Below are 21,953 nucleotides of genomic sequence, written 5' to 3'. Positions count from 1 at the left end.
CATAACAGCAGAAAATGTCAGTCTTCCCCAGCAATGAAGCAGACACCCCCACTCAGGCTCTCCATGCCGCCATGGCATGACTGGAATGGTTCTCAAAGTCCGTCTTTTGCATGAGCCTCCAGCTTTCCAAGACCAACACTTGAAGCATTTGATGTAATACAAAATAAGGAATTCTTTATTATTTATACAAAAGTTATACATTAAAAAAAAAATCAAGATTCGACAACTCTGCTGACCCCCTGAGGAAGCTTTTCTGGGTCCATCAAAGAGCCCTGTGTGAACCTTTCAGCCACCAACCTCCTGGCCACAGGACAAGGGACACTCCCTCCAAGGCCATTCACACGGTGCCTTCATTGGCTCTCAAAGAGGACTCTCCCCTTCATTAGGCTCAACAAGCAAGCCAGGGTTTCCTGGACAACATTAAAGAATACTGTCTGCTCTGGCCCAAGCTTAGAGTATTTTACCAGAATATCAGTTGATTTTTATTTATTTCTTGAACACTTTCAATAAACTCCTAGCACAAGAAACTTTATTACAACATATACAGATTTGGTACAGTTCTTTACAAAAAACTACCTAGATTTTTCAGCTAAATAAATTTGTCTCTTAAGAAATTTAACTTGGCTTCAAGAAATGGTACATTTTCTTCCAAACCTGTCCTTTTCCACCCTCTGAGTTCTGAGAGAGGTCACAGACTTGTATTTCATTGATAAATAGTCACCTTTGTCTAAGCAATATTAAGAGCTCTTGTGTCTTTAATAAAGAGCACAAAACTCTGCTTCTTAAAAGCCTTATATACTGAAAGATATGTTATAATCAATCTAGACAAACATTTATATTTAGACAAGAGTCCTCTCTGAACAAATAGCCTGCAGAAATAAATGCAGTGATTTGTTTTCTTGAAAGAGAACTGTTTAGCACTGCTTAGCACATTATCCTGTAACATGGGAATAAGAGTAATTCTTCCTTTGAAGAAAGCAGGTCCCTTTCTGAAGAATTATGTTGGCTATCCCCCAAAATCAAAATAGACCAGCACCAAATGAAGTATTAGTTTACAAAAAATAAACTTAGCTCTTATTTCTTAAAGATCTACAACCCAGACTTAATAAATTAACTATGAAATCAGGAGTTTTGTCAGCTACAATATAATTTAAAAATCCATTTTCAACCCAGGGTTGGGGCCGGGTGGGTGTGGACAGGAGGAGGGTTCTCACACTGGTCTCCATGAGTTCCATGAAAAGAAAACAGTTTTTTTTTTCAGCTGTATTCTCCTTCAGAAGTGTGCTGCAGATTACCATCTGTGATGCTATAAACGCATAGTATCCATGTCAAGGTCTTGCCAGAGGACACAGCATGTAAAGCACATAAACTGTTTTCAGATCTGAGAACTCTGCATGGAAAGAACCTCAGTCATTCCGAAAGAGCCAGAAACCGAGCAGTCGTCTCACTGATCATGTCTATTCACTCTCAACACGACACTGCGTTGCGTTTTTTAATTCACAGATTTTACGTTAGTCCTTTCGAACCCAACACCCGTTTTTTAGTTCTGAACGGTCAGGCTGTTCAAGCTGCCTTCTTAGTGCAAGTTCCTTGGAGGTCTTGCAAATTTATCTTTGACCTAGGCAGAAAAGGAGATATGCAAAATATCAGGAATGCAAAATGTTACGCTTGGACTTGTTCCCTGAAGGGTGGGTGTTTTATACTGCATATTTTAAGCACAGGGAAAATATATCGAACAAATCTGTCAGTCTTACCTGTTGTGAATCATGTGACTTCTGACCAGATGGCCTGCTGCCAGTGCTGCCATCAGAGACAGCTCCCCAGCCATCACCGTGCCGCACACGATTCGGGCAAGCTGCCGTGCGTTTTCCCCGGGGTTGTCTCTGCACGCTCCTTGGACACCTAGCATCTGCAGCCAGGGACAGACACAGCAGGACTCAACCTTCCTGTCACGGCAACAACTTCCTACTCAATCAACTAAAACGAGGGCAACTAGGTCACCAACTCCATGGACATGAGTTTGAGCAAGCTCCGGGAGATAGAGAAGGACAGGGAAGCCTGGCGTGCTGCAGTCTATGGGGCCGCAGAGTCAGACACGCCTGAGCAACGCAGCAACAGCAACAGCGTTAGAACAGAACCAGGCTCCACAGGACGTGCTGCTACGTTTTCAAAATCTGCCAGCCAGCGTCTGGTGGATACACCACAATGAACCCAACACCCGCGACCTGGCTGGCGGCACACTCACACTGGGTTAGACCAGCGGGAAACGAATGGAAACACCGGCTAAAATGAGAGGGGAGTGACGCGCAGCATCAGGCAGCAACCCAGAGGGCCTCAACGAGCCAGAGCCGGGCCCGAGGCGGCTGCAGCCGGTGCCCCCACGGGTCTCACCTGCAGGCAGGCCTGCTGAGGGAGCAAGTTGGTCCCCCCACCCACGGTCCCTATTTCTATAGATGGCATGGTGCAGCTGATGTACAGGTCTTCATTCGTGGGACCGCTTGCTTCCATTAAAGTAATACAGTTCGAACTACCAACATTCTGTGCTGCATCCTGAAAAAAAAAACCAAAAAGTAAAAATATAAAACTTCTCTTTCTTTAGAACAGCAAAAGACAAGAAAGGTGGAGGCTGGAGCCCTCACCTGTCCACAGGCAATGTAGATGGCAGTTACGATGTTTGCTGCGTGTGCGTTGTAGCCCCCGATGCTCCCAGCCATGGCAGAGCCCACCAGGTTTTTATTAATGTTGACCTCAATCATAGCCTCCGTTGTAGTCTTTAACACCTAGGACACAGAGTTGTGCACACTTTACGTCTTCCCCTGAAGATTAGGAATGGGTTACCAGACCTACTTTCAGTGCCTCCAGAAAACAAGGGAATGTAGATGCGGCCCCGTGTAAGCCCTGACCTCAACAGAAAGTAGCAGTAAGGTTTGCTCTGTGAATGAAGCAGACATCTTGAACATGAAACATTCACCTGTATGTTCAAGTTTACTTAGAATGTAACTGTTTCTCTTCCCAATTCTGTAATCCAGTGAAAGATTAACAAAATCAACTAGTCATCCACTCACTTCTCTGACAACCTTGGCTGGAATGACAGCTTCACAGACCACGGACTTCCCTCGTCCCTCTATCCAGTTGATGGCCGCAGGTTTCTTGTCTGTACAATAGTTACCACTAACTGCCAGAATCTGCATTTCGGGGAAATACTCCTGAAGTTTGGAAAGTGCTTTCTCTGTACCCTATTAGCCAAAGAAAGAAAATAACAACAAGAAAAACTACATTAAAACACACAAAATTATTTATGAATCAGAGGCTTTTTTTGTATCTAATAATACTAACACTTCTAAATACAATGACTATAATATAATCTTTTTTATAATAATAATCGTTTCCTAATTTTTTTAATATGAAAATGAAGTTCTTTGTAGTCATTGATGAATCGTATGCTGAGGATATAATGAGGATATAATACTATATTCGTGTCACTGGGGAGTGAGGACCACAATCCATGACCAATGTGTCATAAATCCCCTCTTCTAGTTATTAAATTGTTATCTACAAGCCCAAGTTACCAAAGCCAGTAAACAGAACTCAAACATTCAAGTAAATCTTGTAAATGGAATGTCATTAGGATTTAGACAGAATGTAACAAGCCTTCCAAGGACTTCTAATCAAGTTAGATCAATTAACTCACACTTCAAAAAACCCAATTTAAAAAAATTGGGAATTAAAAAAAATGGTTTTTTACCTGTGGTAAAATACACTTTACAGAATTTACCATCTTGCCTATTTTCTAGTGCATAGTTCAGTATTGTTAAGAACCTTAGCACTGCTGTCAGCAATCTCCACAAACCACGCGCATTAAACACCTCCTCATTCCCTACACCCCCTGGCAACCACCTTCTTTCTGCTCCTACAGATTTAATTAACCGACCTAACTCTTCAGGGGAAATCACGTAGTACTTCCCTTTATGTGACCAGACTCTTTCACTTAGCACGTGAACCTCAAGGCTCCTGCACAGTTAGCATGTGGCATGCTTTCTTTCTGGGGCTTCCCTGGTGGCTCAGATGGTAAAGCATCTGCCTGCAATGTGGGAGACCCGGGTCTGACCCCTGGGTCGGGAAGATTCCCTGCAGAAGGCAATGGCAACCCACTCCAGTACACTCAAGAGAATCCCATGGATGGAGGAGCTGGGCAGGCTACAGTCCGTGGGGTCGCAAAGAGTCAGACACGACTGAGCGACTTCACTTTCTTTTCTTTCTTTCTGCTTTCTTTTTGGGACTGAATACCATTCCACTGTATGTACATCCCACACTCTATCTGTGGGTGGACGTGTGGGCTTCTTTTAGCGACTGTGAACGCTGCTATGAACGTGGCTACACCCACATCTTTTTGAGTCTCTGCTTTCAGTTCTTTTGGGTGTCTACCCAAAAGTGGAATTGCTGGATCAAAGTAATTCCATTTGTAATTTTTTCTTCAGGAACTGCTATTTACTGGAAATTTTTAAAGCATATGTATTTAGTCACTATACTCTCTTTCTGAATAGTCCTTATAACTAGGAAAGCACAATTAGCCTGACTAGTTGACTTTAAAAGTTTACATTTCTATCTGATAAATAACAAATATTAGTAGAAAAAAGATGAGCTATACACAGTCTTCTTATAAGGAGATAATTAAAGGACCTACACACACATGAACCTGGCTTCTTAAATGTGTGTTTTGAAGTCTCTAGAAGAAGTCAGCTTTCAGGATTACAGGACAAAGTTCTGAAGCAGTAATCCCCAGATTCCTCCCAGCCCTTCAGTGTAGACCCGGAACATGCTCAATGCTAACTCTAGATTAAATATCTCCAATATGAACAATACCGACCAACAAATGCCTGATTTATATAACATGACCTACATGTATCAATACTGACCTTTCAATAAAAATCTTTCAATCAATTAACTCCTTGAGTAAGTAGTATGTGCGCAGGGTGAAAAATTCAAAAATATAGGAGGGCATAAAGAGTGAGTCTGCTCCCCTCTTCAGGGATAATCACTCCAGCAAATTCTATTACAGTCCATCCGTGCTCACCTTTGAAATCATGTTCATCCCCATGGCATCACCTGACCTGGACTGAAAACGGATGTAAAGGTTGCGTCCGGCCACACTCATATGCAGTTTCTGTAGACGTGCAAACCTTTAAACAAAAGAAGCAAAGACTTTTTTTTAAGAAAATGGATGTTATCCTAAAGTCTAGCTTAGCTGGTTTATTTTATACTTAAGAGAAAACTCATGGAGACTACATATTAAAAGTATTTTCTTCTTTAATTAAATATTCTATTAGAATACTGCTTCAGCTGTATCTCATTCGTACATGTTGCAAGAAGGAAGGGATAGAGAAAGTCATTTCATGACAAATAAACTTTAAAAGCTTGAACTATACTGGGGTTATCATTTGTATTGACTATCCTTATCGATTTAATTTTCTGTAGTCAAAGTAAACCTACTATACTAATTTATTTACCTCTGTCCTGCTTGGAAAATCTTTTTCTCAGGCAATCCTGCCCGAGGGCAATTTTAGATCAAAACTGTGCTAGGGCAAAGTAATACCCTAATCAAAATGAGCCTTGTAAATCCAACATAACCTCTATGTAGATATTCCCTGAAATCAATATTCTGCTCTGCCCAACCCACCCCACCCCACCCACTCCATCCCAACCAAGAATTAACATCTGAAAGCATGGATTTAAAATCGATGTTTCGTTACATCATCTTAAGAAGGCGCTATATTTACAGTTACATTTAGTCATCCTAGGTATGGCACTGGTTCTGAAATAAACGTGAATGCACATACAAGCCCCTCCCCCCCACACACACCTGCTGGTGCTGTCGAATGCTTCCTTTATCACCGTGAACCCTTCAGGTGTCTCAAGCCAGGCTTTCACTTCTGCAGAGTCACAAGCACGGGGAAGACGCACCACTGGGCCACGAGTCATCCCATCTGCAAGGACTCGGCTGCTGGCACCTCCACCAAGCTATCCAGAGGGTGTGATAAGAGCAGACATTAATCCTGAAAAAAATTCTGCTTGTCCCAAAAGGTCTCCATGACTGTCCCCAAGTCTCATCTCACTGCCTAGAGAGTGCCTTGAGAGGCAGATACATAAACGCCACTTACGCCTATTGCTCGGCAGCCTCTATTAGTGCTGGCCACAAGACAGCCTTCTGTTGTCGCCATTGGAACCTGAAATTCCTTTCCATCCAAGCACAGAGGTCCTGCCACTCCAACAGGGATGGGCATGTATCCAATAACGTTCTCACAGCAAGCTCCCATCACCTAAAAGGTAAAGTCAGGCACCAAGTGAAAAGCTGTATACCAAATACCCAGCCTCTGTCATTCCTTCCAACTTAATCCTTTAGAGTATTATTTTCAACCAGTTTTTTAATTTAAAAAGTCTTGAAAACACTAAACTCTTGAGTAATGACTGTAAATAACAGGGAAAGTATTTTTGCATCTTGATGACCTATACCGTAAGTAGAATACACAATTACAGTGAAATGAATTCAAAAGGAAACTGTTTTATAAAACTATGAAAGTTCAAAAGACGACTCAAGAAGAAGACTAAAAGACTGAAGCTATAAAGCAAACCTGCTCGAAAACAGAAAATAACGTACCAAGGAGTAATTATAATCCCTGTAAGGTAGATACTGGAGAGACGAAGGCTCTGGAAGTTTTTTGGAAAGTAGCTGTCGGCGAATAGATACACCTCGTTCATGGGTTTCCATCAGAGTTTCCAATTTATAAGCTGGGATATGCTTTGCATTGACCAACCGGATGATCTCAGCATCACTAAGGAATTTTGCACCTTTCTAAAGAAATGGAAGTAAAAAAATGGAAGGGGGTTGATAGAGGGAAATGAAAATAGACTTGAAGAATCATACTTCATACTATTCATAATAAACAGAACATGTTATACACACAGTGCTCTCTGCACAACTAAAATAAAAGTACTTTGAGAACCCAAAGGGATTTGAAGTTCTAAAGAAGGAGATGATTTGAATAGAAATGAGAACATCAAAATAAAAATTCTTTATAAAAATGCGAAGCTAAACAAAATGTTAAGCCAAAACACTAAATTTTGCAAGTGACATACATAGGGGGAAAAAATTTCACAATTAAGGTTCTGACACCCACCCTATAAGTTTTGTATGTAGCATGCAGTTGAGATACTGGTACACGTATTAATAAGAATGAGGGAAAGTGATAAAGAAACAAAATCTACTCTCACTCATATGCACATAAATTCGGAATGAATCAGGGTAAGTAGATAGGAATGGAACATAAGAGTCATGCTAAACCCCTAAGTCAAACAGGGATTGTCAGCAGGACATCCTGTTCAAACATCAGAAAGAAAACAAGCCTCCTCAGGAGCATCAAGCTTGCTTTAAAAACTCAAAAAGCCCCTCAAACCTCTCTTCTTTCTCTGAAATTCATTTCTGTGTCAAAGCGCTCCTAGGCCTTAACACACACAGACACTACAGCAGCCACTCCTCTCTCTATCAAACGATAGTAGAAAGCGCACGGAGTCTTCAGTCAGTAAAGCCTGGACTCTTGATCCCAGCTTTAGCGTTTTCTGTGTTACTTTGGGACATACTTAATTAACCCTCCTAGAGCCAACATTTTCTCATCTGAAAAATGGAGAAAATTATACCTATCTTACAAGGTTGCAGGAAATAAATAATGAGACCAGGACCTGTAAACCATGTAACACTGTGCTGAGAACTTACAGGTACTCAGAAGCTGTAACTTCCTTCCTTCCTTTAATAAAAAACTCCTTTTCTTAAGAAAGATGCCAAGCTTGAGTCTAGTTTCTCACCTCTGCATTCTCAAGAATCTGCAGACATTCTTCATTAGGCCGAGGCTCCACGGGAAGTTCAATTTCAGGTTCCTGTGCCTCTAGTTCCAGTGAAGTATCGAGTAACAAGGAGTTACCCACCACAAATGTAGCTCTGTTTGAGGTGTCATTTTCTGCCAGTAAGGGTTTTATAACCTCAACTGTTCAAGAGATCAAAAGAAATCTCAGACACTGAATTTGTGCTTTAGAAAAGACTCAACTTCACAAATCAACACTGGAAGAATGGAAAATGAAGAGAATAAGAAATCACCTTTTCTTTCTTTGTTTTTCCTGGCCTCCTCCTCCATTGCATGGAATTTCTGGTCATTTCTGACCAGTACAGGGTCACGCCTACAACAATCGTCTGTGACTTTCTTTTGGGATACTACAGGAGATGTGATGGGATTTTTTAACGAGAGTGTAGATTCTGTCTCTGCTTGTTCAAAGAAGATATACTTGACAGCCAGAAGGAGAGCTAAACTTAGGGTAATAACTTGTTCAATATCCATGCTGATCATTCTAAATAAAAGAAAGCAAATTAAAATGTTATTACTCAGAAATAAAAGAGGCATAACCTAAACTGTCAGAAGCACAGAGTGCTATGATTCAAAGTAGGGCTCAGGGAACTTACTTAGAGAGATAAAACTGCCAGAGGGAAACACTCGGTTCAATTCTCTTGGACACATTTTCATCCAATCCTAAAGAAACCTTAGAATTGTCTGTTGTGCTGTTTTGAGGAGAAGGATCAGCTATCCAGCGACTGTGAGCGTGAACAAGAACCAAGCCTAGAGACTGAAACAAAAGTTTAAAAATCATGTACCCTCTACATATCAATGGAGCCTAAACTCACATTTTGCAAGTGGATAACCGAATACTGTCTTCCTCCCATGCCCTCCCTCACCAGGTAAAGAAAGCCCCAGGCTTGCTATGTGACTGAGCAAAGGGACAACCCCAGTGAAAGGCTGAGAACATTCCCCCAAAAGAACAGAGTTGCAAAGAAAGAGAAAGTGGAAGGATTTGAAAAATCTATTTAGGGCAGAGAGAAGACCAGAGATCTCATAAGGAATGAGGAAAAAGATAAGGGGGGGGGGGGGGGGGGCGGTCGGAAAGGAAGAGGAATATCAGCGAAAGAGCCAAAAATTGTAGAAAGACAAGAAGGGAAAAAAAAAAAAAACTAAACTAAAAAGCAGAATATGATATTGGAACTAAAGATAATGAAAGGAAAAGAAATTATGTAATTACCATAATCATCTTAACCCTCTGAGTAACAGGATTTGGCTTATTTTCTTCTTCTTCTAAGACTCGGGCAAAATGGCTGAGCTGCCAGATTGGACGGCCCTCGCGGCTTTCCCGAGAAAGCTACAAAGGAAGTCAGCATTCCGTTAGAAGGTGCCGACTGTCTTTAGGTGAACTAACGTAATGAGAACTCTCCTTCTACTGGCGCCCCAAGTAGGAACAGCTCTTACCTCTAGAACCAAGGACACGCAAGCTGGGAAGAAAGTCATGAACACAAAGTAGTTGGCGAGGACCGACATGCAGCCGAAGCAGCACATGATCTCGAGCTGACGCACCCCTGGTTAGAGAGAAGGAGAAGCGTGAGCTGGGGGTGCGCAGGGCGCGCATCCGAGGCTGCCCGCATCACAGGGCTCTTCCCATAGGGAGACAGATACGTGACAGTGCTGGCATGCTAGGCTCTTTGCCATCTACTGGAAAAGGAAGCCAGGAGCTCAGAAGTGCTGTGAAGCCCGAGCGCAAGAGGGACAGCTCTCTTGAAGGCAGAGACCCTGCCTCCGCCCACGTCCCCAAAGTCACAGTGCCAGGCACGGCACTGCTTAATGCCACCCGATCACCCCCTCGTATCAAACGGCAGTATTCTGAGACGGGATAGATATCAGGGACAGAACTCTAATGGTGCAAGCGCCTTCCACCCAGTTATCCCACTAGTCCAATCCCATTCATCACCACAGAAGCAATTCACCTGCGGGCCAAGGACTTTGTAAAACACACTGCCTGTTCGATCAGTCTTGATAGAGTATCATAGTAAGTATTTTATGTGCACTACTCAACTGTCATTTCAATATAACCTCTGTGGTATCTATTGACGGTCTTAAAATTTCAGTTCATTTCATTGCTCTTTTTGAAAAACCATGTAACAGAAAGGCAACCCAACATCCAAAATTAACAAACGTTTCAGGTGTCATTTGGTAATCTTCTCAAATAGAAGGGAACAGAGCTAGGAAAAGATTAGATTATCAAATCCTACTCTCTTGCTTTACAAATAAACGAATATAAAACATATTTCTGACATTATTCATATTAAAAATAAAAATGTTTTGAAAGCATAAAAATTGATTCCCTTCTCCCATAAAAACTGCTAACTAGAGTAATACAAAACTTAAAAAATTCCAACATTGGATTTTATTTTCTGAATTGTATTAGATCACTGGACTAAATGAAAGAAGAAAGCATATACTGTATTTCCTAAAAATTCTATAGCTATTACTAAGGCAGAAATTCAAGAGAATGCAAAATTACAATGTCAAAAGCATTATAAACAACTGCATTTAAATAGTAGCCAAACAGAACCTTTTCAAACTGGAGCCTATCAAAACCATACTTGACCAGCGCTCTAAGCCCCTTTGCCTCTGCACAGCAGTGGCTACGTTGCTGCCTGGGGCTCTCCAGGCACTCTTCCTCACCCTGGCCCAGGGGCACAGTTTCTTTGTGCCACTTTGTTGCTACAAGGGGACAGCACTATATACTTCCAAGAAGTAATGAGTTTTTTCTTTTTTACTGGGTTTCCCAAGCATTACTTCCCTGTTAATAAGTATTAAATATGTCCTTTTATTCCACTCTAAGCCAAATCACTAATTTTCCCATTTCTGTATGGCTGTAAATGCCTCCTTGCTGGCTTTTCCAACATCAAATTGAATCACTTCCTTCATGCATGTGCCTTATCCTGACCAAAGTCATCGCCCTATTTCCCTTATCAGTTTCCACTGCTTTCCACGTTCCCAGATAATCCTCTCATCTTCTTACATAATGTTCTTGAATAAAAGTACATAGTTATATTTTCACCTGGTCAAAAATGCTTTCTTGACTGTGGTGGCAGTTACATGACTACATCTGTGTCAAAATTTAAAACTGTACCCCAAAAAAGTAAATTTTAAGAAATACACATTTTAAAATTTTTTAAAAATATTCTTTGCTGAATAAGTTTTGAGTAAGTTTTGAATGATAGATTAAATAACTGGATAAATAATAAATTTAACCTCAGAAAAGTTAGAAGAAACATTATATATACTTATACACAATCTAGTAAACAGATCTCAACTAATAATGGCAACTAACTACTCTCTTAACAGCTGACTTACTTCTGAAAGAATAAATCCCTAAGTGAGGGCACCGAGGCACCAGGAAGTACACTAGAAGAGCAGTCAGCCCAGGGCGGCCCTCATGAGAAAGCCATGAAGTCTAGTCTCAATGATTAGGAAGCCTTGACAACAGCGTGGTATGTTCTTTCCGGCACATTTCCACGAGGCCATAATTTCTGTCCTATGGAGTCCTATGTTTGATGTTTAACATCTAGTTCTCCACTATCCAGTTAAGGATGAATAAACAGATATTTTAGGGTCAATGCTGGCTCAATGCTAAGACGCACTGCATACTGATTAAATCTTCCTAACCACTCTGTCAGGCGGACCCAACTCCGATCTCTCCAACTCCCAACTTCTGCATTGTCTCCTACGTGACAGTTAAAACAGAAGGAACCGATTCATTAAAGTCAGTCCAGACGACGTCAGGGGCTAGAAGATGGCTTTCTAAATGAGCCTAGAGTACAATCTTGGTTAAAAACCAGACAAAAACATCTTAAAGTCATCAAAAAAGTGGCGCACCAGAAAAGATGATGAGATAATAAGAATGAAAATAAATCAGTAACCTGCTCAGTTTTCACTAAAGCAGACAGACAAAAGGTCAGATCAGATATACCTACATATTCATACAATTAAAATTTTTTAAATTTTTGTAATGTCAGACTTTTAAAAGTCAGACTTTAACACAATATAATGTGTTCGCCGGGAGAAATATCAATAACCTCAGATATGCAGATGACACCACCCTTATGGCAGAAAGTGAAGAGGAACTAAAAAGCCTCTTGATAAGAGTGAAAGAGGAGAGTGAAAAAGTTGGCTTAAAGCTCAACATTCAGAAAACGAAGATCATGGCATCTGGTCCCATCACTCCATGGGAAATAGATGGGGTAACAGTGGAAACAGTGTCAGACTTTATTTTTGGGGGGCTCCAAAATCACTGCAGATGGTGACTGCAGCCATGAAATTAAAAGACGCTTACTCCTTGGAAGAAAAGTTATGACCAACCTAGATAGCATATTCAAAAGCGGAGACATTACTCCGCTGACTAAGGTCCGTCTAGTCACAGCTATGATTTTTCCTGTGGTCACGTATGGGTGTGAGAGTTGGACTGTGAAGAAGGCTGAGCGTCGAAGAATTGATGCTTTTGAACTGTGGTGTTGGCGAAGACTCTTGAGAGTCCTTTGGACTGCAAGGAGATCCAATGAGTCCATTCTGAAGGAGATCAACCCTGGGATTTCTTTGGAGGCACTGATGCTGAGGCTGAAACTCCAGTACTTTGGCCACCTCATGAGAAGAGTTGACTCATTGGAAAAGACTCTGATGCTGGGAGGGATTGGGGGCAGGAGGAGAAGGGGACGACAGAGGATGAGATGGCTGGATGGCATCACTGACTCGATGGACATGAGTCTGAGTGAACTCCGGGAGTTGGTGATGGACAGGGAGGCCTGGCGTGCTGCGATTCATGGGGTCGCAAAGAGTCGGACACGACTGAGCGACTGAACTGAACTGAACTGAATGTGTTCCTCTCTATCTTCTACCAATTAATTTTAAAGTATATTAAAAATTGTTTACAAACCTGACATGGTACCAACTCCAATCACAAGACATTCTACAAGAGCATCCAGCGTGAAGGTGGGACCTAAAATTGCCATCCCACGAGCAATGTTCTCCCTTACTTCATCCTAAAACAGACAAACATAGCAAATGAGGAGAAGGTGGGAAATAATTTTAAGAACTTTTAGAGCATCCCAGGGCTTTTACTAAATCGAATTTACTATATTAAAAATAAAATACACAATATGATAAGACAAACAGGCATTCCAGATATAAAGGATACTGATAATATAAAGGTCTAAAAAAAGAATATGTACACTGCTCCGCGTTCCCCACCCACTGACTGAGTTATTTCTTAGGAAGATTCCTTTGAGGTAGTATATGAGTCCTGCCATGGAAATCCCACATAAATTCCTACATCGTTTTATATTTTGGCTACCACTCACTGACACAAGTTCTTAGTTTCAAATTTTTTGAGATCATGTTAGTATTATGAAACTTAAATATCCTTGTCAAAATGCTCAAATGATCATAAATAAATATTCATCAAATACATGCTCAGGGCAGAAGTACATGATATTTTATACTCAGTATTACTAAAAATGTTACATTCTTTAAAGTGACTAATGAACACCAAGATGAAACGTTTGATGAAATAATGCTAGTGTTAATTCAAGGGGTTTAGAAATCAATCTACCCTGAGATTCTTCCCTTAGATCCTGTCTGTTTGCTAATGCATTTCAATAGGTAGATACTGTAATTTATCCAAAAGACATAATACCTTATGTTCTGAAACCTTCAAAAATGAAAATGGAGAAAATTCCAAATTTTAGGAGCTGTGGAATTACAATTGAGTTGGCAGAAAAATGGGACAGTTCCTAGGGTACCTAAGAAGACCAGTCTTAAGACTGGACAAAATTATACGCAATTCCTGAATCATGGACTAAGAAGAAGCTCTATTAATCTTTCCTATTAATGTAAACAACCTGAGAGAAAAGAATACCACCTACATTCATGTCTTATCAATAATACCTGCGAGTTAGAACTGAGGGCGAACTTGGCTAGCGCACTTGCTCTGGAAAGGTCGACCAGCAGCAGGAAAAAGGGCAAAGCTTCACTGGGGGGAAGAAAACAACATGATCAGGTATATTTAAGAAAAGAAAAATATCACTAAAAATCCCTTCCTAAAACAAACCTTTGCCCTGGTGTACCTTTTACAGACCAAGAGGTGTACTCTATACTCCTCTGACAACCTCAAAGCTAAATTTATTAGCCAAACTATTTAAGAAGATTTTTAATGTTTAAAAATGTAAATACAAAGAAACACCTTTGGATAATTTTAGAGCAAAACAGCATCATTAGTAAAAGAAAAAAAATGCATTCTTGTGAATTAGTATGGGGGAAAACAGTGGAGTACAGGTATCCCCCACTTTTCAAAAGCTCACTTTATGCCACTTCACTTTTAAGAAAGACTTACATAGTACTCATTTTTGCTAACCAAAAGAAATCCAAAGAGGGTTTTCACTCTTACAAAAAAAGGTGAAAAGTGAAAATAGCGTGTAGTGCTTGTTTTGAGGGAGCCGTTGCAGAGGCCGTGGGCACCTGGAGCAGAGTGGCACTGCCCAGGGACTGTGCTCAGCATCTCAGCACCAAGCTGCCGCAGCTCTGAAGCACACCTGCGCTGCATCTCGGCGTACTGCGTACATCCAGAGCTTCCCCATGGCTCAGTGGCAAAGAATGCACCTGCTACGCAGGAGACCTGGGTTCAGTCCCTGGGTGGGGACGATCCCCTGGGGGAAGAAATGGACACCCATTCCAGTATTTTGGCCTGGGAATTCCTATGGTCAGAAGAGCCTGGAGGGCTACAGTCCACGGGGTCACAAAGAGTCGAACATGACTGAGTTCAAAGACACACACGGTGTACATCCGTTAGGAAGATGTGTTCCGAGGTAACTGCTTCTTCACTTACAAAAGGTTTCATAGGAGAGCTGTACTTTCAGGTATTAGGGAAAACTCGTATACTGTATGCAATTCTTTTCTCATTAATTAAAATACTATCTATGGAAGGATAACTTTTCTGGAGAGTTAAGTTGGCAATAATGACCCTTAAAAGCCCTAAAGACCCACAGTGGCTACGGTTTCACTCCTACAGATGTATCCCAAGAAAATAAGAACAAAAATTTGCTACGAAGACATTTATCACAGTATTGTTATTAATGGAAGAAATTACATAACCTAAAAAATCCAACTCAGAGGATTAAGTACACAAACTACAATATATTCATATAGGAAAATACTAGACAGCTAGCTGTTAAGGACATGCAAAGGTGTTTATAACTTTTCATAAGCATAAAAGTTATAAAGCAGGATATAGAGCAGGATCTCAGAAGTTTTCTTTAAGCATAAAAAAAATGAGGAATGGGGAGGGGGGTTCATGTTTGGGATCGCATGTACACCCGTGGTGGATTCATGTCAATGTATGGCAAAACCAATACAGTATTGTAAAGTAAAATAAGGTAAAAATAAAAATTAAAAAAAAAAAAAAAGAGGAACGAAACACAGCAAAACGTTAACAGGTATTAGCGAACTGGTTTCATGAAAAATTTCCCCCTATTTTCCACAAACTTTTGCTAATTTAAATATTACAATGCTTTGTAACACGGAGTAGAAAAGTTCTTAACAATATATTTTGGAAGAAAGGATATTGACGCTGTAAATACTTACTTCAAACCTGTCAATTCTTTATCTAAGAAATGAATGACAACTGTACTGAACACAAAACTGGAGAAAATGGTGAAGAGCCCAGCAATACCTATAAAGACAAAATTTAACACACTGAAAAAATCTCGTCCTCATTACACACATAATAACACATAGTCCTGCAATATTCTGAAGGCAATATTATTTTCTCCAGATAATTAAGGTCTCAAAGAGCAGAATGTCTAACTTGAATGAAAAGAAATCAAACTACTAAATACACGCAGCACACGCTAAGCAACACACACATTTCCACCCATGTGATTTAAACAGGCAAATTTCCACAGCAAATAAAAAAGTTGATCAGACACAAAAAGGTTCATATACAAAATTATTACCCAAAATATATTTTGATCCAAGTTGGCGTAAATTCTGGAACTGGAAGTAAATATACAATATTGCTATGCATCGTGTTATTGTCAGAATTATGATGTCGCTGCTCAAAACATCCTATCGGGAGAGATAGAAAAGTCCAGATCAAAAGTAAGAATTTTTATTTTGTACGACATCATTAGTTTATGTATCATCATGAAAATGCAGGCACAAGTAAAATAAAACATTAAAATGCAAATAAAACATTAACTCCCAATTTTTAAACATCCAATGTTTAAACCAGTCATTTTTTACTGTTAAGTCACTTAGGAAAGACAGATTTCTCAGGTCAAGTCAATTACACTCATTTGTATACCAAAAGCAGAAGCAAAGTATCTGTATAAGTAAATACAAGTAAATGTAAGTAAATGAAAATTTGAGGTAAGTTATGAATACTGAAATAAAAATTTTACTCCTAAGTTCTTTTGATTATATGGTCTCTAAAAAGAGAAATTTACAATGTAATTGAGTCAACAATCAGATTAATCTCACAAACCTCTTCGAACTTCGGACACTCGTAATTCCAGCCACAGATCTTACTGTTGCCAGTAAACATGTTCATGGACATCATGCAAATGGTCAGGGTCACCGTCCCCACTATGACTTCCCAGGGATGGGAGGCCACAAAGAGGCCGTGCATTCGGAAAAGTCTTGACAACATTGTAGCTACAGAATCCTTGGATCCTGGAAGGAACACCAAGTATGAACACTTAACATACAGCTCATTGTATTTTTAGGAAAACGTTTTAAATCCTGCTTTGAAAACCCTGCTTTTGTATGCAGTGTCTTGTACCTTAAGGATAATACTATTTGATAGTGTTCTTTGTAATTCTGGGAAATAATTACAAAATCCAAATGACAGGACTCATTACTCTTTTATTCACAATACTTAAATCCTCTATTATTCATTAGCAAACAGCTTAAAAGCAGCTATTTCTTACCACTTGTATGAATTTGAGCATTTAAGATCAAACCAAATAAATATCTCAGCTTCTGATTATTATCTAAGCCAAGGAGGAAAGCAGTAAAGTAGAAAATGAAGGTGAGAAACAACGACTCACATTCATTTTCTGATTACCTTGACACAAAATGGGTATAAGCACTGTCCTCACTCTCTACATTCTAGTTACGCAAAAGGTAAATACCAAACCATCTTCTCCGTCAGTGTCCTCCTATAAATTACTATCTTAGTTTATAAAGTTCAAGGGCAGGAGTCCGTTAGACCTTTCCATTCCATATAACACATGGCATAATGTCACTATCACTAGCAAAATGATGTTTATTAACCTTCCTAATGTTGCTGTCACTACAGGTCTTTTCCCAGACTTTAACAGTTAATAAAAATGCTGGACCAGTATAAGAATAAGGGGCTGGCTGGCCAAAGCAGACATATGTGGCTTTCAAAATCTTCCAATAGAACCTGGGTTATTTTGGTCTAGTGACTACCATAACTAAGCTTCTCCATGTTTGTTGACTGCTGCTGCTGCTGCTAAGTCGCGTCAGTCGTGTCTGACTCTGTCCGACCCCATAGACAGAAGCCCAACAGGCTCCTCTGTCCCTGGGATTCTCCAGGCAAGAACACTGGAGCAGGTTGCCATTTCCTCCTCCAATGCATGAAAGTGAAAAGTGAAAGTGAAGTCGCTCAGTCGTGTCTGACTCTTAGCGACCCCATGGACTCAGTCCACGGGATTTCCCAGGCAAGAGTACTAGAGTGGGGTGCCATTGCCTTCTCCTGTTTGTTGACTAAATAATAATAATTTTGATATTCTGATTTTTAAAAAATCTAATATAGTTATTGATCTCTAATATAGGAACTTGTGAGCCTTCTTACACCAAAATTAATACTTATGATAAAGCATATTAAGCATCCATTAAAATCAATTAAAATTAAGATTAAATTTTAGGCCCACTGACTGACAATCAAGATTTCAAATGAATCTTTCATTTAGGGTAATTAAGCAAGTGATTCGTTTATGGAAGAAGAAAATAAAAAGGCATCAAATTACGGAAAATAAAGGATTAATCTATTTAAAGGATTAGGGAAAAGAAAATTAGAGACACTTAGGGACCAGAGCGATGACTAAGCATCACCTCTCACTGCATCACTCAGTGTGCTCTATTCTTTACACTTCAGCCACAGCAGACCACCAAACAGATGCCTGGTTTCCAAACTACAGGTCATAATCCCTTCACTGGATCAATGGGATCATGAAAACAAGTTTATGAGTCAGAACATTTTAAAATAAAAGAAGAAAATAGCTGTGGGTTAGACATGTGGTATGAGTAAGTATTACTTCCTGAAACACTATGTTTCATGCTGTTATAGACATGAGTGTATGTCCTGGCGTCTGACATAACATGTATCCCTGAATGCGGGTCTCCATTTTAAACGGCTGGCAGGCACTGAGAAACGAACACGTGATGTGCATCTGCCTGCGTCTCTTCAGGTGTTTCAGCCTTCCTCCCTGAGTTCTATTCTTCACTGCATTCTCCAGTGCCTTGCACTCATCTATCTTAACAGCACTTGCTCAAGAAACACTTGCTACTTAAAAATAAATTCTTAAGCTACAGTAGCGTGCATGTTATTGACACATCTTGAACCTGACCTAAAGACTGACTTTTTTAAAGGGCCCTAGGGTATGGATGGAGAAGGAAACGGCACCCCACTCCAGTGTTCTTGCCTGAAGAATCCCAGGGATGGTGGAGCCTGGTGGGCTGCCATCTGTGGGGTTGCACAGAGTCGGACATGACTGAAGCGACTTAGCAGCAGCAGCAGGGTATGGATATAATTCCCTCCTCTTCAAGGGCCCCCCCAGTTCTCTGCATTCAGAGAACATATTAAGGAGGAGGGGCGGGTGGGGAAGAAAAGTTATATTTCCTATACTATCTTGGAAAATGAACGATAACAAAAATATCTTTTGTTAAATCAGCAAGGACTTGAAGTGCTGGAGAATATTAATCGTATCTTAGATTTGAACTCTACTTCATTTCAACTAAAAACCTAATAAGGGCCTAGATTTTCATGCTGGCCTTCTATCACATAACTTCCTTATTTTTAAAAACAAAAACCAAAACCCTGTAAACTAGTCTAATAGCACCAATGTTACAGAAGATGAATTAACGGAAAATGCATTTCAAAATTAGGTCAAAAATTTTAATTCTCCCCAAGCCTTCTCAACTTGAGTATTCCCTTATCAAGCCAATATATTTTTCACTATCAAAAAGTGAATTCAGCAGAATTAAAATCTGAGCTGCTAGCAAGAAGGCACCCCAGTTTGATCACAAATAGGTTGAGCATTATTAATCCATAATTATATATTAGGATCATTATGTTTTCCCTCAAAAGCTTTATGGTAACATTGTCAATTCTGGGACATTTCTTTCCTAGGTGTAAAGTCATCTTTGCAACATTCAGGTAAAGACTGACACAGAATCCCATGAACCACTCCCAAACACAGAGAATCTCACCTATTTGGAAACACAAAATGAGTAGCCAAATGTACAAAGGTGTGTCAAAAGTCACCATAATTGCACCCACATCTCATTTCCCACTAGCAACCTCCCTATATCCCTGTGATTATGCAAAGCATTTAAATGTCATGGAATCCAATCCTCCAACTTCATCAGCAGTTGCAAATGGCACTAGCAGTCAACAGGGATGGCTCATACAAATTCAAAGTGTTTAGGCCATGCTGCAATAAAAATAAATTTTAGTTTAAAAAAATCAAGTTTGGCAATGTGTGCCTTGCCCATACAAACAGAAGCATGCTGCAAACATTTCATAGATTACTCAAAAGAATGGATAACTTAAATTAAACTGAATCCCCAAACTCTAATCCAATGTGCTACAAAAACCACCTACTGTGGCAAACTGCAGAAAAGGATGCTTTGGCATCCTACTCTTAACTCTTTCTCCCACTCTGTGCTCTTTCTATGCTATATATTCCAGTATTTGATTATATACTGTCTTACACTGTCCTTAAATTAATTGCCGTGTATGTTTTGTCTCTTTGAGGGCAGGGCAGGAACCATGTCTTGTACTGAGTCATTTTTAATTCCAGCAGGATTAGCATTCTGCTGCTCAACCCAGTATCTTAGGGGGGAAAAAAATTCTTGCACTGGAATAAGGAAACCTGGATTCTACACTCAATTCTATGGCATGATGCCTCTTCGTAAATCACATATCTTTTTATTCACTTATAAAGCTAGAGTTCCAAAGTTCTTTAACAAAGGCAAGTATTAAGTGAACCATATGAAACTGCTATATTTTGTATGGGGAATAATGATCAAATTTCAAATATCAACAATTTCATATGGTCAACCTAAACAGCTACTGATACAGATGTGGTTACCTATTCATAATCTAGATCATACAAGAATAAGGAGAACATGAAACATGAGCGCACACACTTCATCTTGAAATGTTCATGCCACACACACAAAGTTTTCCCATGTTAATGATTTAATCTTTGCATATTTTTTAGCCTTCAAATTACTAATTCTCAGTGTCTTTACTGCCAAGTTTGATCACAAATTGGAAAGACACTACCACCAAGAAGGCCCTCAAAATCCAGTCCATCCCTAAAGCACATTCTGAGTCTTTGCTAGATTACCTCTAAATCATACACTGTTTCTCGCTGCATGAAGAGAAAAATCAATCCACAAGCAAACAACAACAAAAACACATTCTCTACATTGTGTGATGCTGAGAAGGCAAGTCTTCAAGCCCTGAACAATTTCAAACGACCATTTAAGATGGAGTACATCAACTTCCTCCCACCGTAAAAACTGACTGTTCTATTTGTGAATCTCCAAGGTACGTTTCTCCTAGCCAAAATACCAAAACCAAATAATTCCGAAAAAACTACAGGATTTGGACTAAAGGACATCAGTAATCAACACCAAGACGCCTCTCGCAAAAAGAAGAATCGTTTAAGTCTGGGCAAGTCTCTACCCTGGGCTCTCGCATCCTCTCAACTCGTTTCTCCAAGAAATAACCGGATGAATCTACGCAGATCCACAGCTCTGAGCGAGTCAGCAGCATTTACGGAGATCTCATCCGTCACTTTACAGAAAGGTGCTGACGAAGAGCAGCGCCAAGGCGTGAACCCAGCAGGAACAGCAATCATGGGCGTGAACCATGGCACCTTATAGACTTTCTCGCGTCCTTTCCTCGAGCTGCGGGCCGGTCTGCCTCACAGCCCCCCAGCATTTATCGAATCAAGGGGACCCCGAGGTCACCCCGCCTGGCACCCTTGTCGACCCCACGATCACGACTGCTCGGCCAGCACCGCCGGCTTCGGACAGGGCCAGGGAACGCGGCGACGCCCCGCCGGTCCATCGACAGCGACCACAGCCCCGAAGAGGAAGGCCCCCCGTCCGCCCCTTAGGCCTAGCCTGTCCCGCGGCTCCCGGCATAGATTCGGGCCGCCGCTCGGCCAGCTGCGCCTCAAGGACGTCTCCTCGCAGTCCCCACCGGACCGAGGCGCCACCCCGGGCAAAGCCTCCCGCTCAGCTCCCCTCCGATCAGCAGGCGGTGCCGGCTGCCCCTTCCCGGCAGGGTCGGGCGGAGCCCGAGAACCTCCACCTACACGACCCCAACCCTCTCCCTCCCACCGCCCTCCTCACCTCCGGATCTCACTAGAGGCCACAGTTCCCGGGAGCCGGCGCTCCGCCCGTCTCCAGTCAACGGAGACGCGGAGCGGAAGGAACTTTCGCTCTACGCACGCTCGGGACCGGACGACCCCGCGACCAATAAGGAAGGATCGTCCGATCGTCTAGCCAATCACCTGGGGCTGGCTCGGCCTGACGGGCCTACGTCACGAACGGTCGCCTTAACAACCGCCCACAGCCCTCGCTGGTGCTGAGAACCTGCACCGCACCATCTCTCACCATGGCTCCGCCAACCAATAGCGAGTCGAATCCCAGCACTGGGGCCTGCCTATTGGTCATAGAGCCGTGGAGGCGCACGCTTGGAAGCTGCCTAGGCGAAGATGATAGGGGATCTGGCGGGTGGAGTGT

General features: G+C 41.1%; 1 protein-coding gene across 1 annotated transcript; it reads right to left on the bottom strand.

Annotated features, from left to right (window-relative positions):
- Positions 1-249: 249 nt before the first annotated feature.
- HMGCR (3-hydroxy-3-methylglutaryl-CoA reductase) lies at positions 250-21,623 on the bottom strand. The gene is made up of 20 exons (XM_052646595.1): positions 21,561-21,623; positions 16,429-16,616; positions 15,899-16,010; positions 15,528-15,615; positions 13,836-13,920; positions 12,826-12,931; positions 9,342-9,448; positions 9,118-9,234; positions 8,507-8,667; positions 8,147-8,394; positions 7,858-8,036; positions 6,656-6,850; positions 6,159-6,317; positions 5,861-6,018; positions 5,075-5,180; positions 3,066-3,236; positions 2,640-2,780; positions 2,392-2,550; positions 1,755-1,909; positions 250-1,618 (listed from the first exon to the last, which is right to left on the bottom strand). The coding sequence occupies exons 2-20, from the start codon at positions 16,591-16,593 to the stop codon at positions 1,564-1,566; spliced, it is 2,667 nt and encodes an 888-aa protein (XP_052502555.1). The 5' UTR covers positions 16,594-16,616; positions 21,561-21,623; the 3' UTR covers positions 250-1,563.
- Positions 21,624-21,953: the final 330 nt, after the last annotated feature.

Source organism: Budorcas taxicolor, chromosome 10 (assembly GCF_023091745.1).
Source record: "Budorcas taxicolor isolate Tak-1 chromosome 10, Takin1.1, whole genome shotgun sequence".
Taxonomy (NCBI): domain Eukaryota; kingdom Metazoa; phylum Chordata; class Mammalia; order Artiodactyla; family Bovidae; genus Budorcas; species Budorcas taxicolor.
The sequence above is the reverse complement of the archived record's forward strand: the minus strand, read 5'-3'. Positions and strand labels throughout refer to the sequence as shown.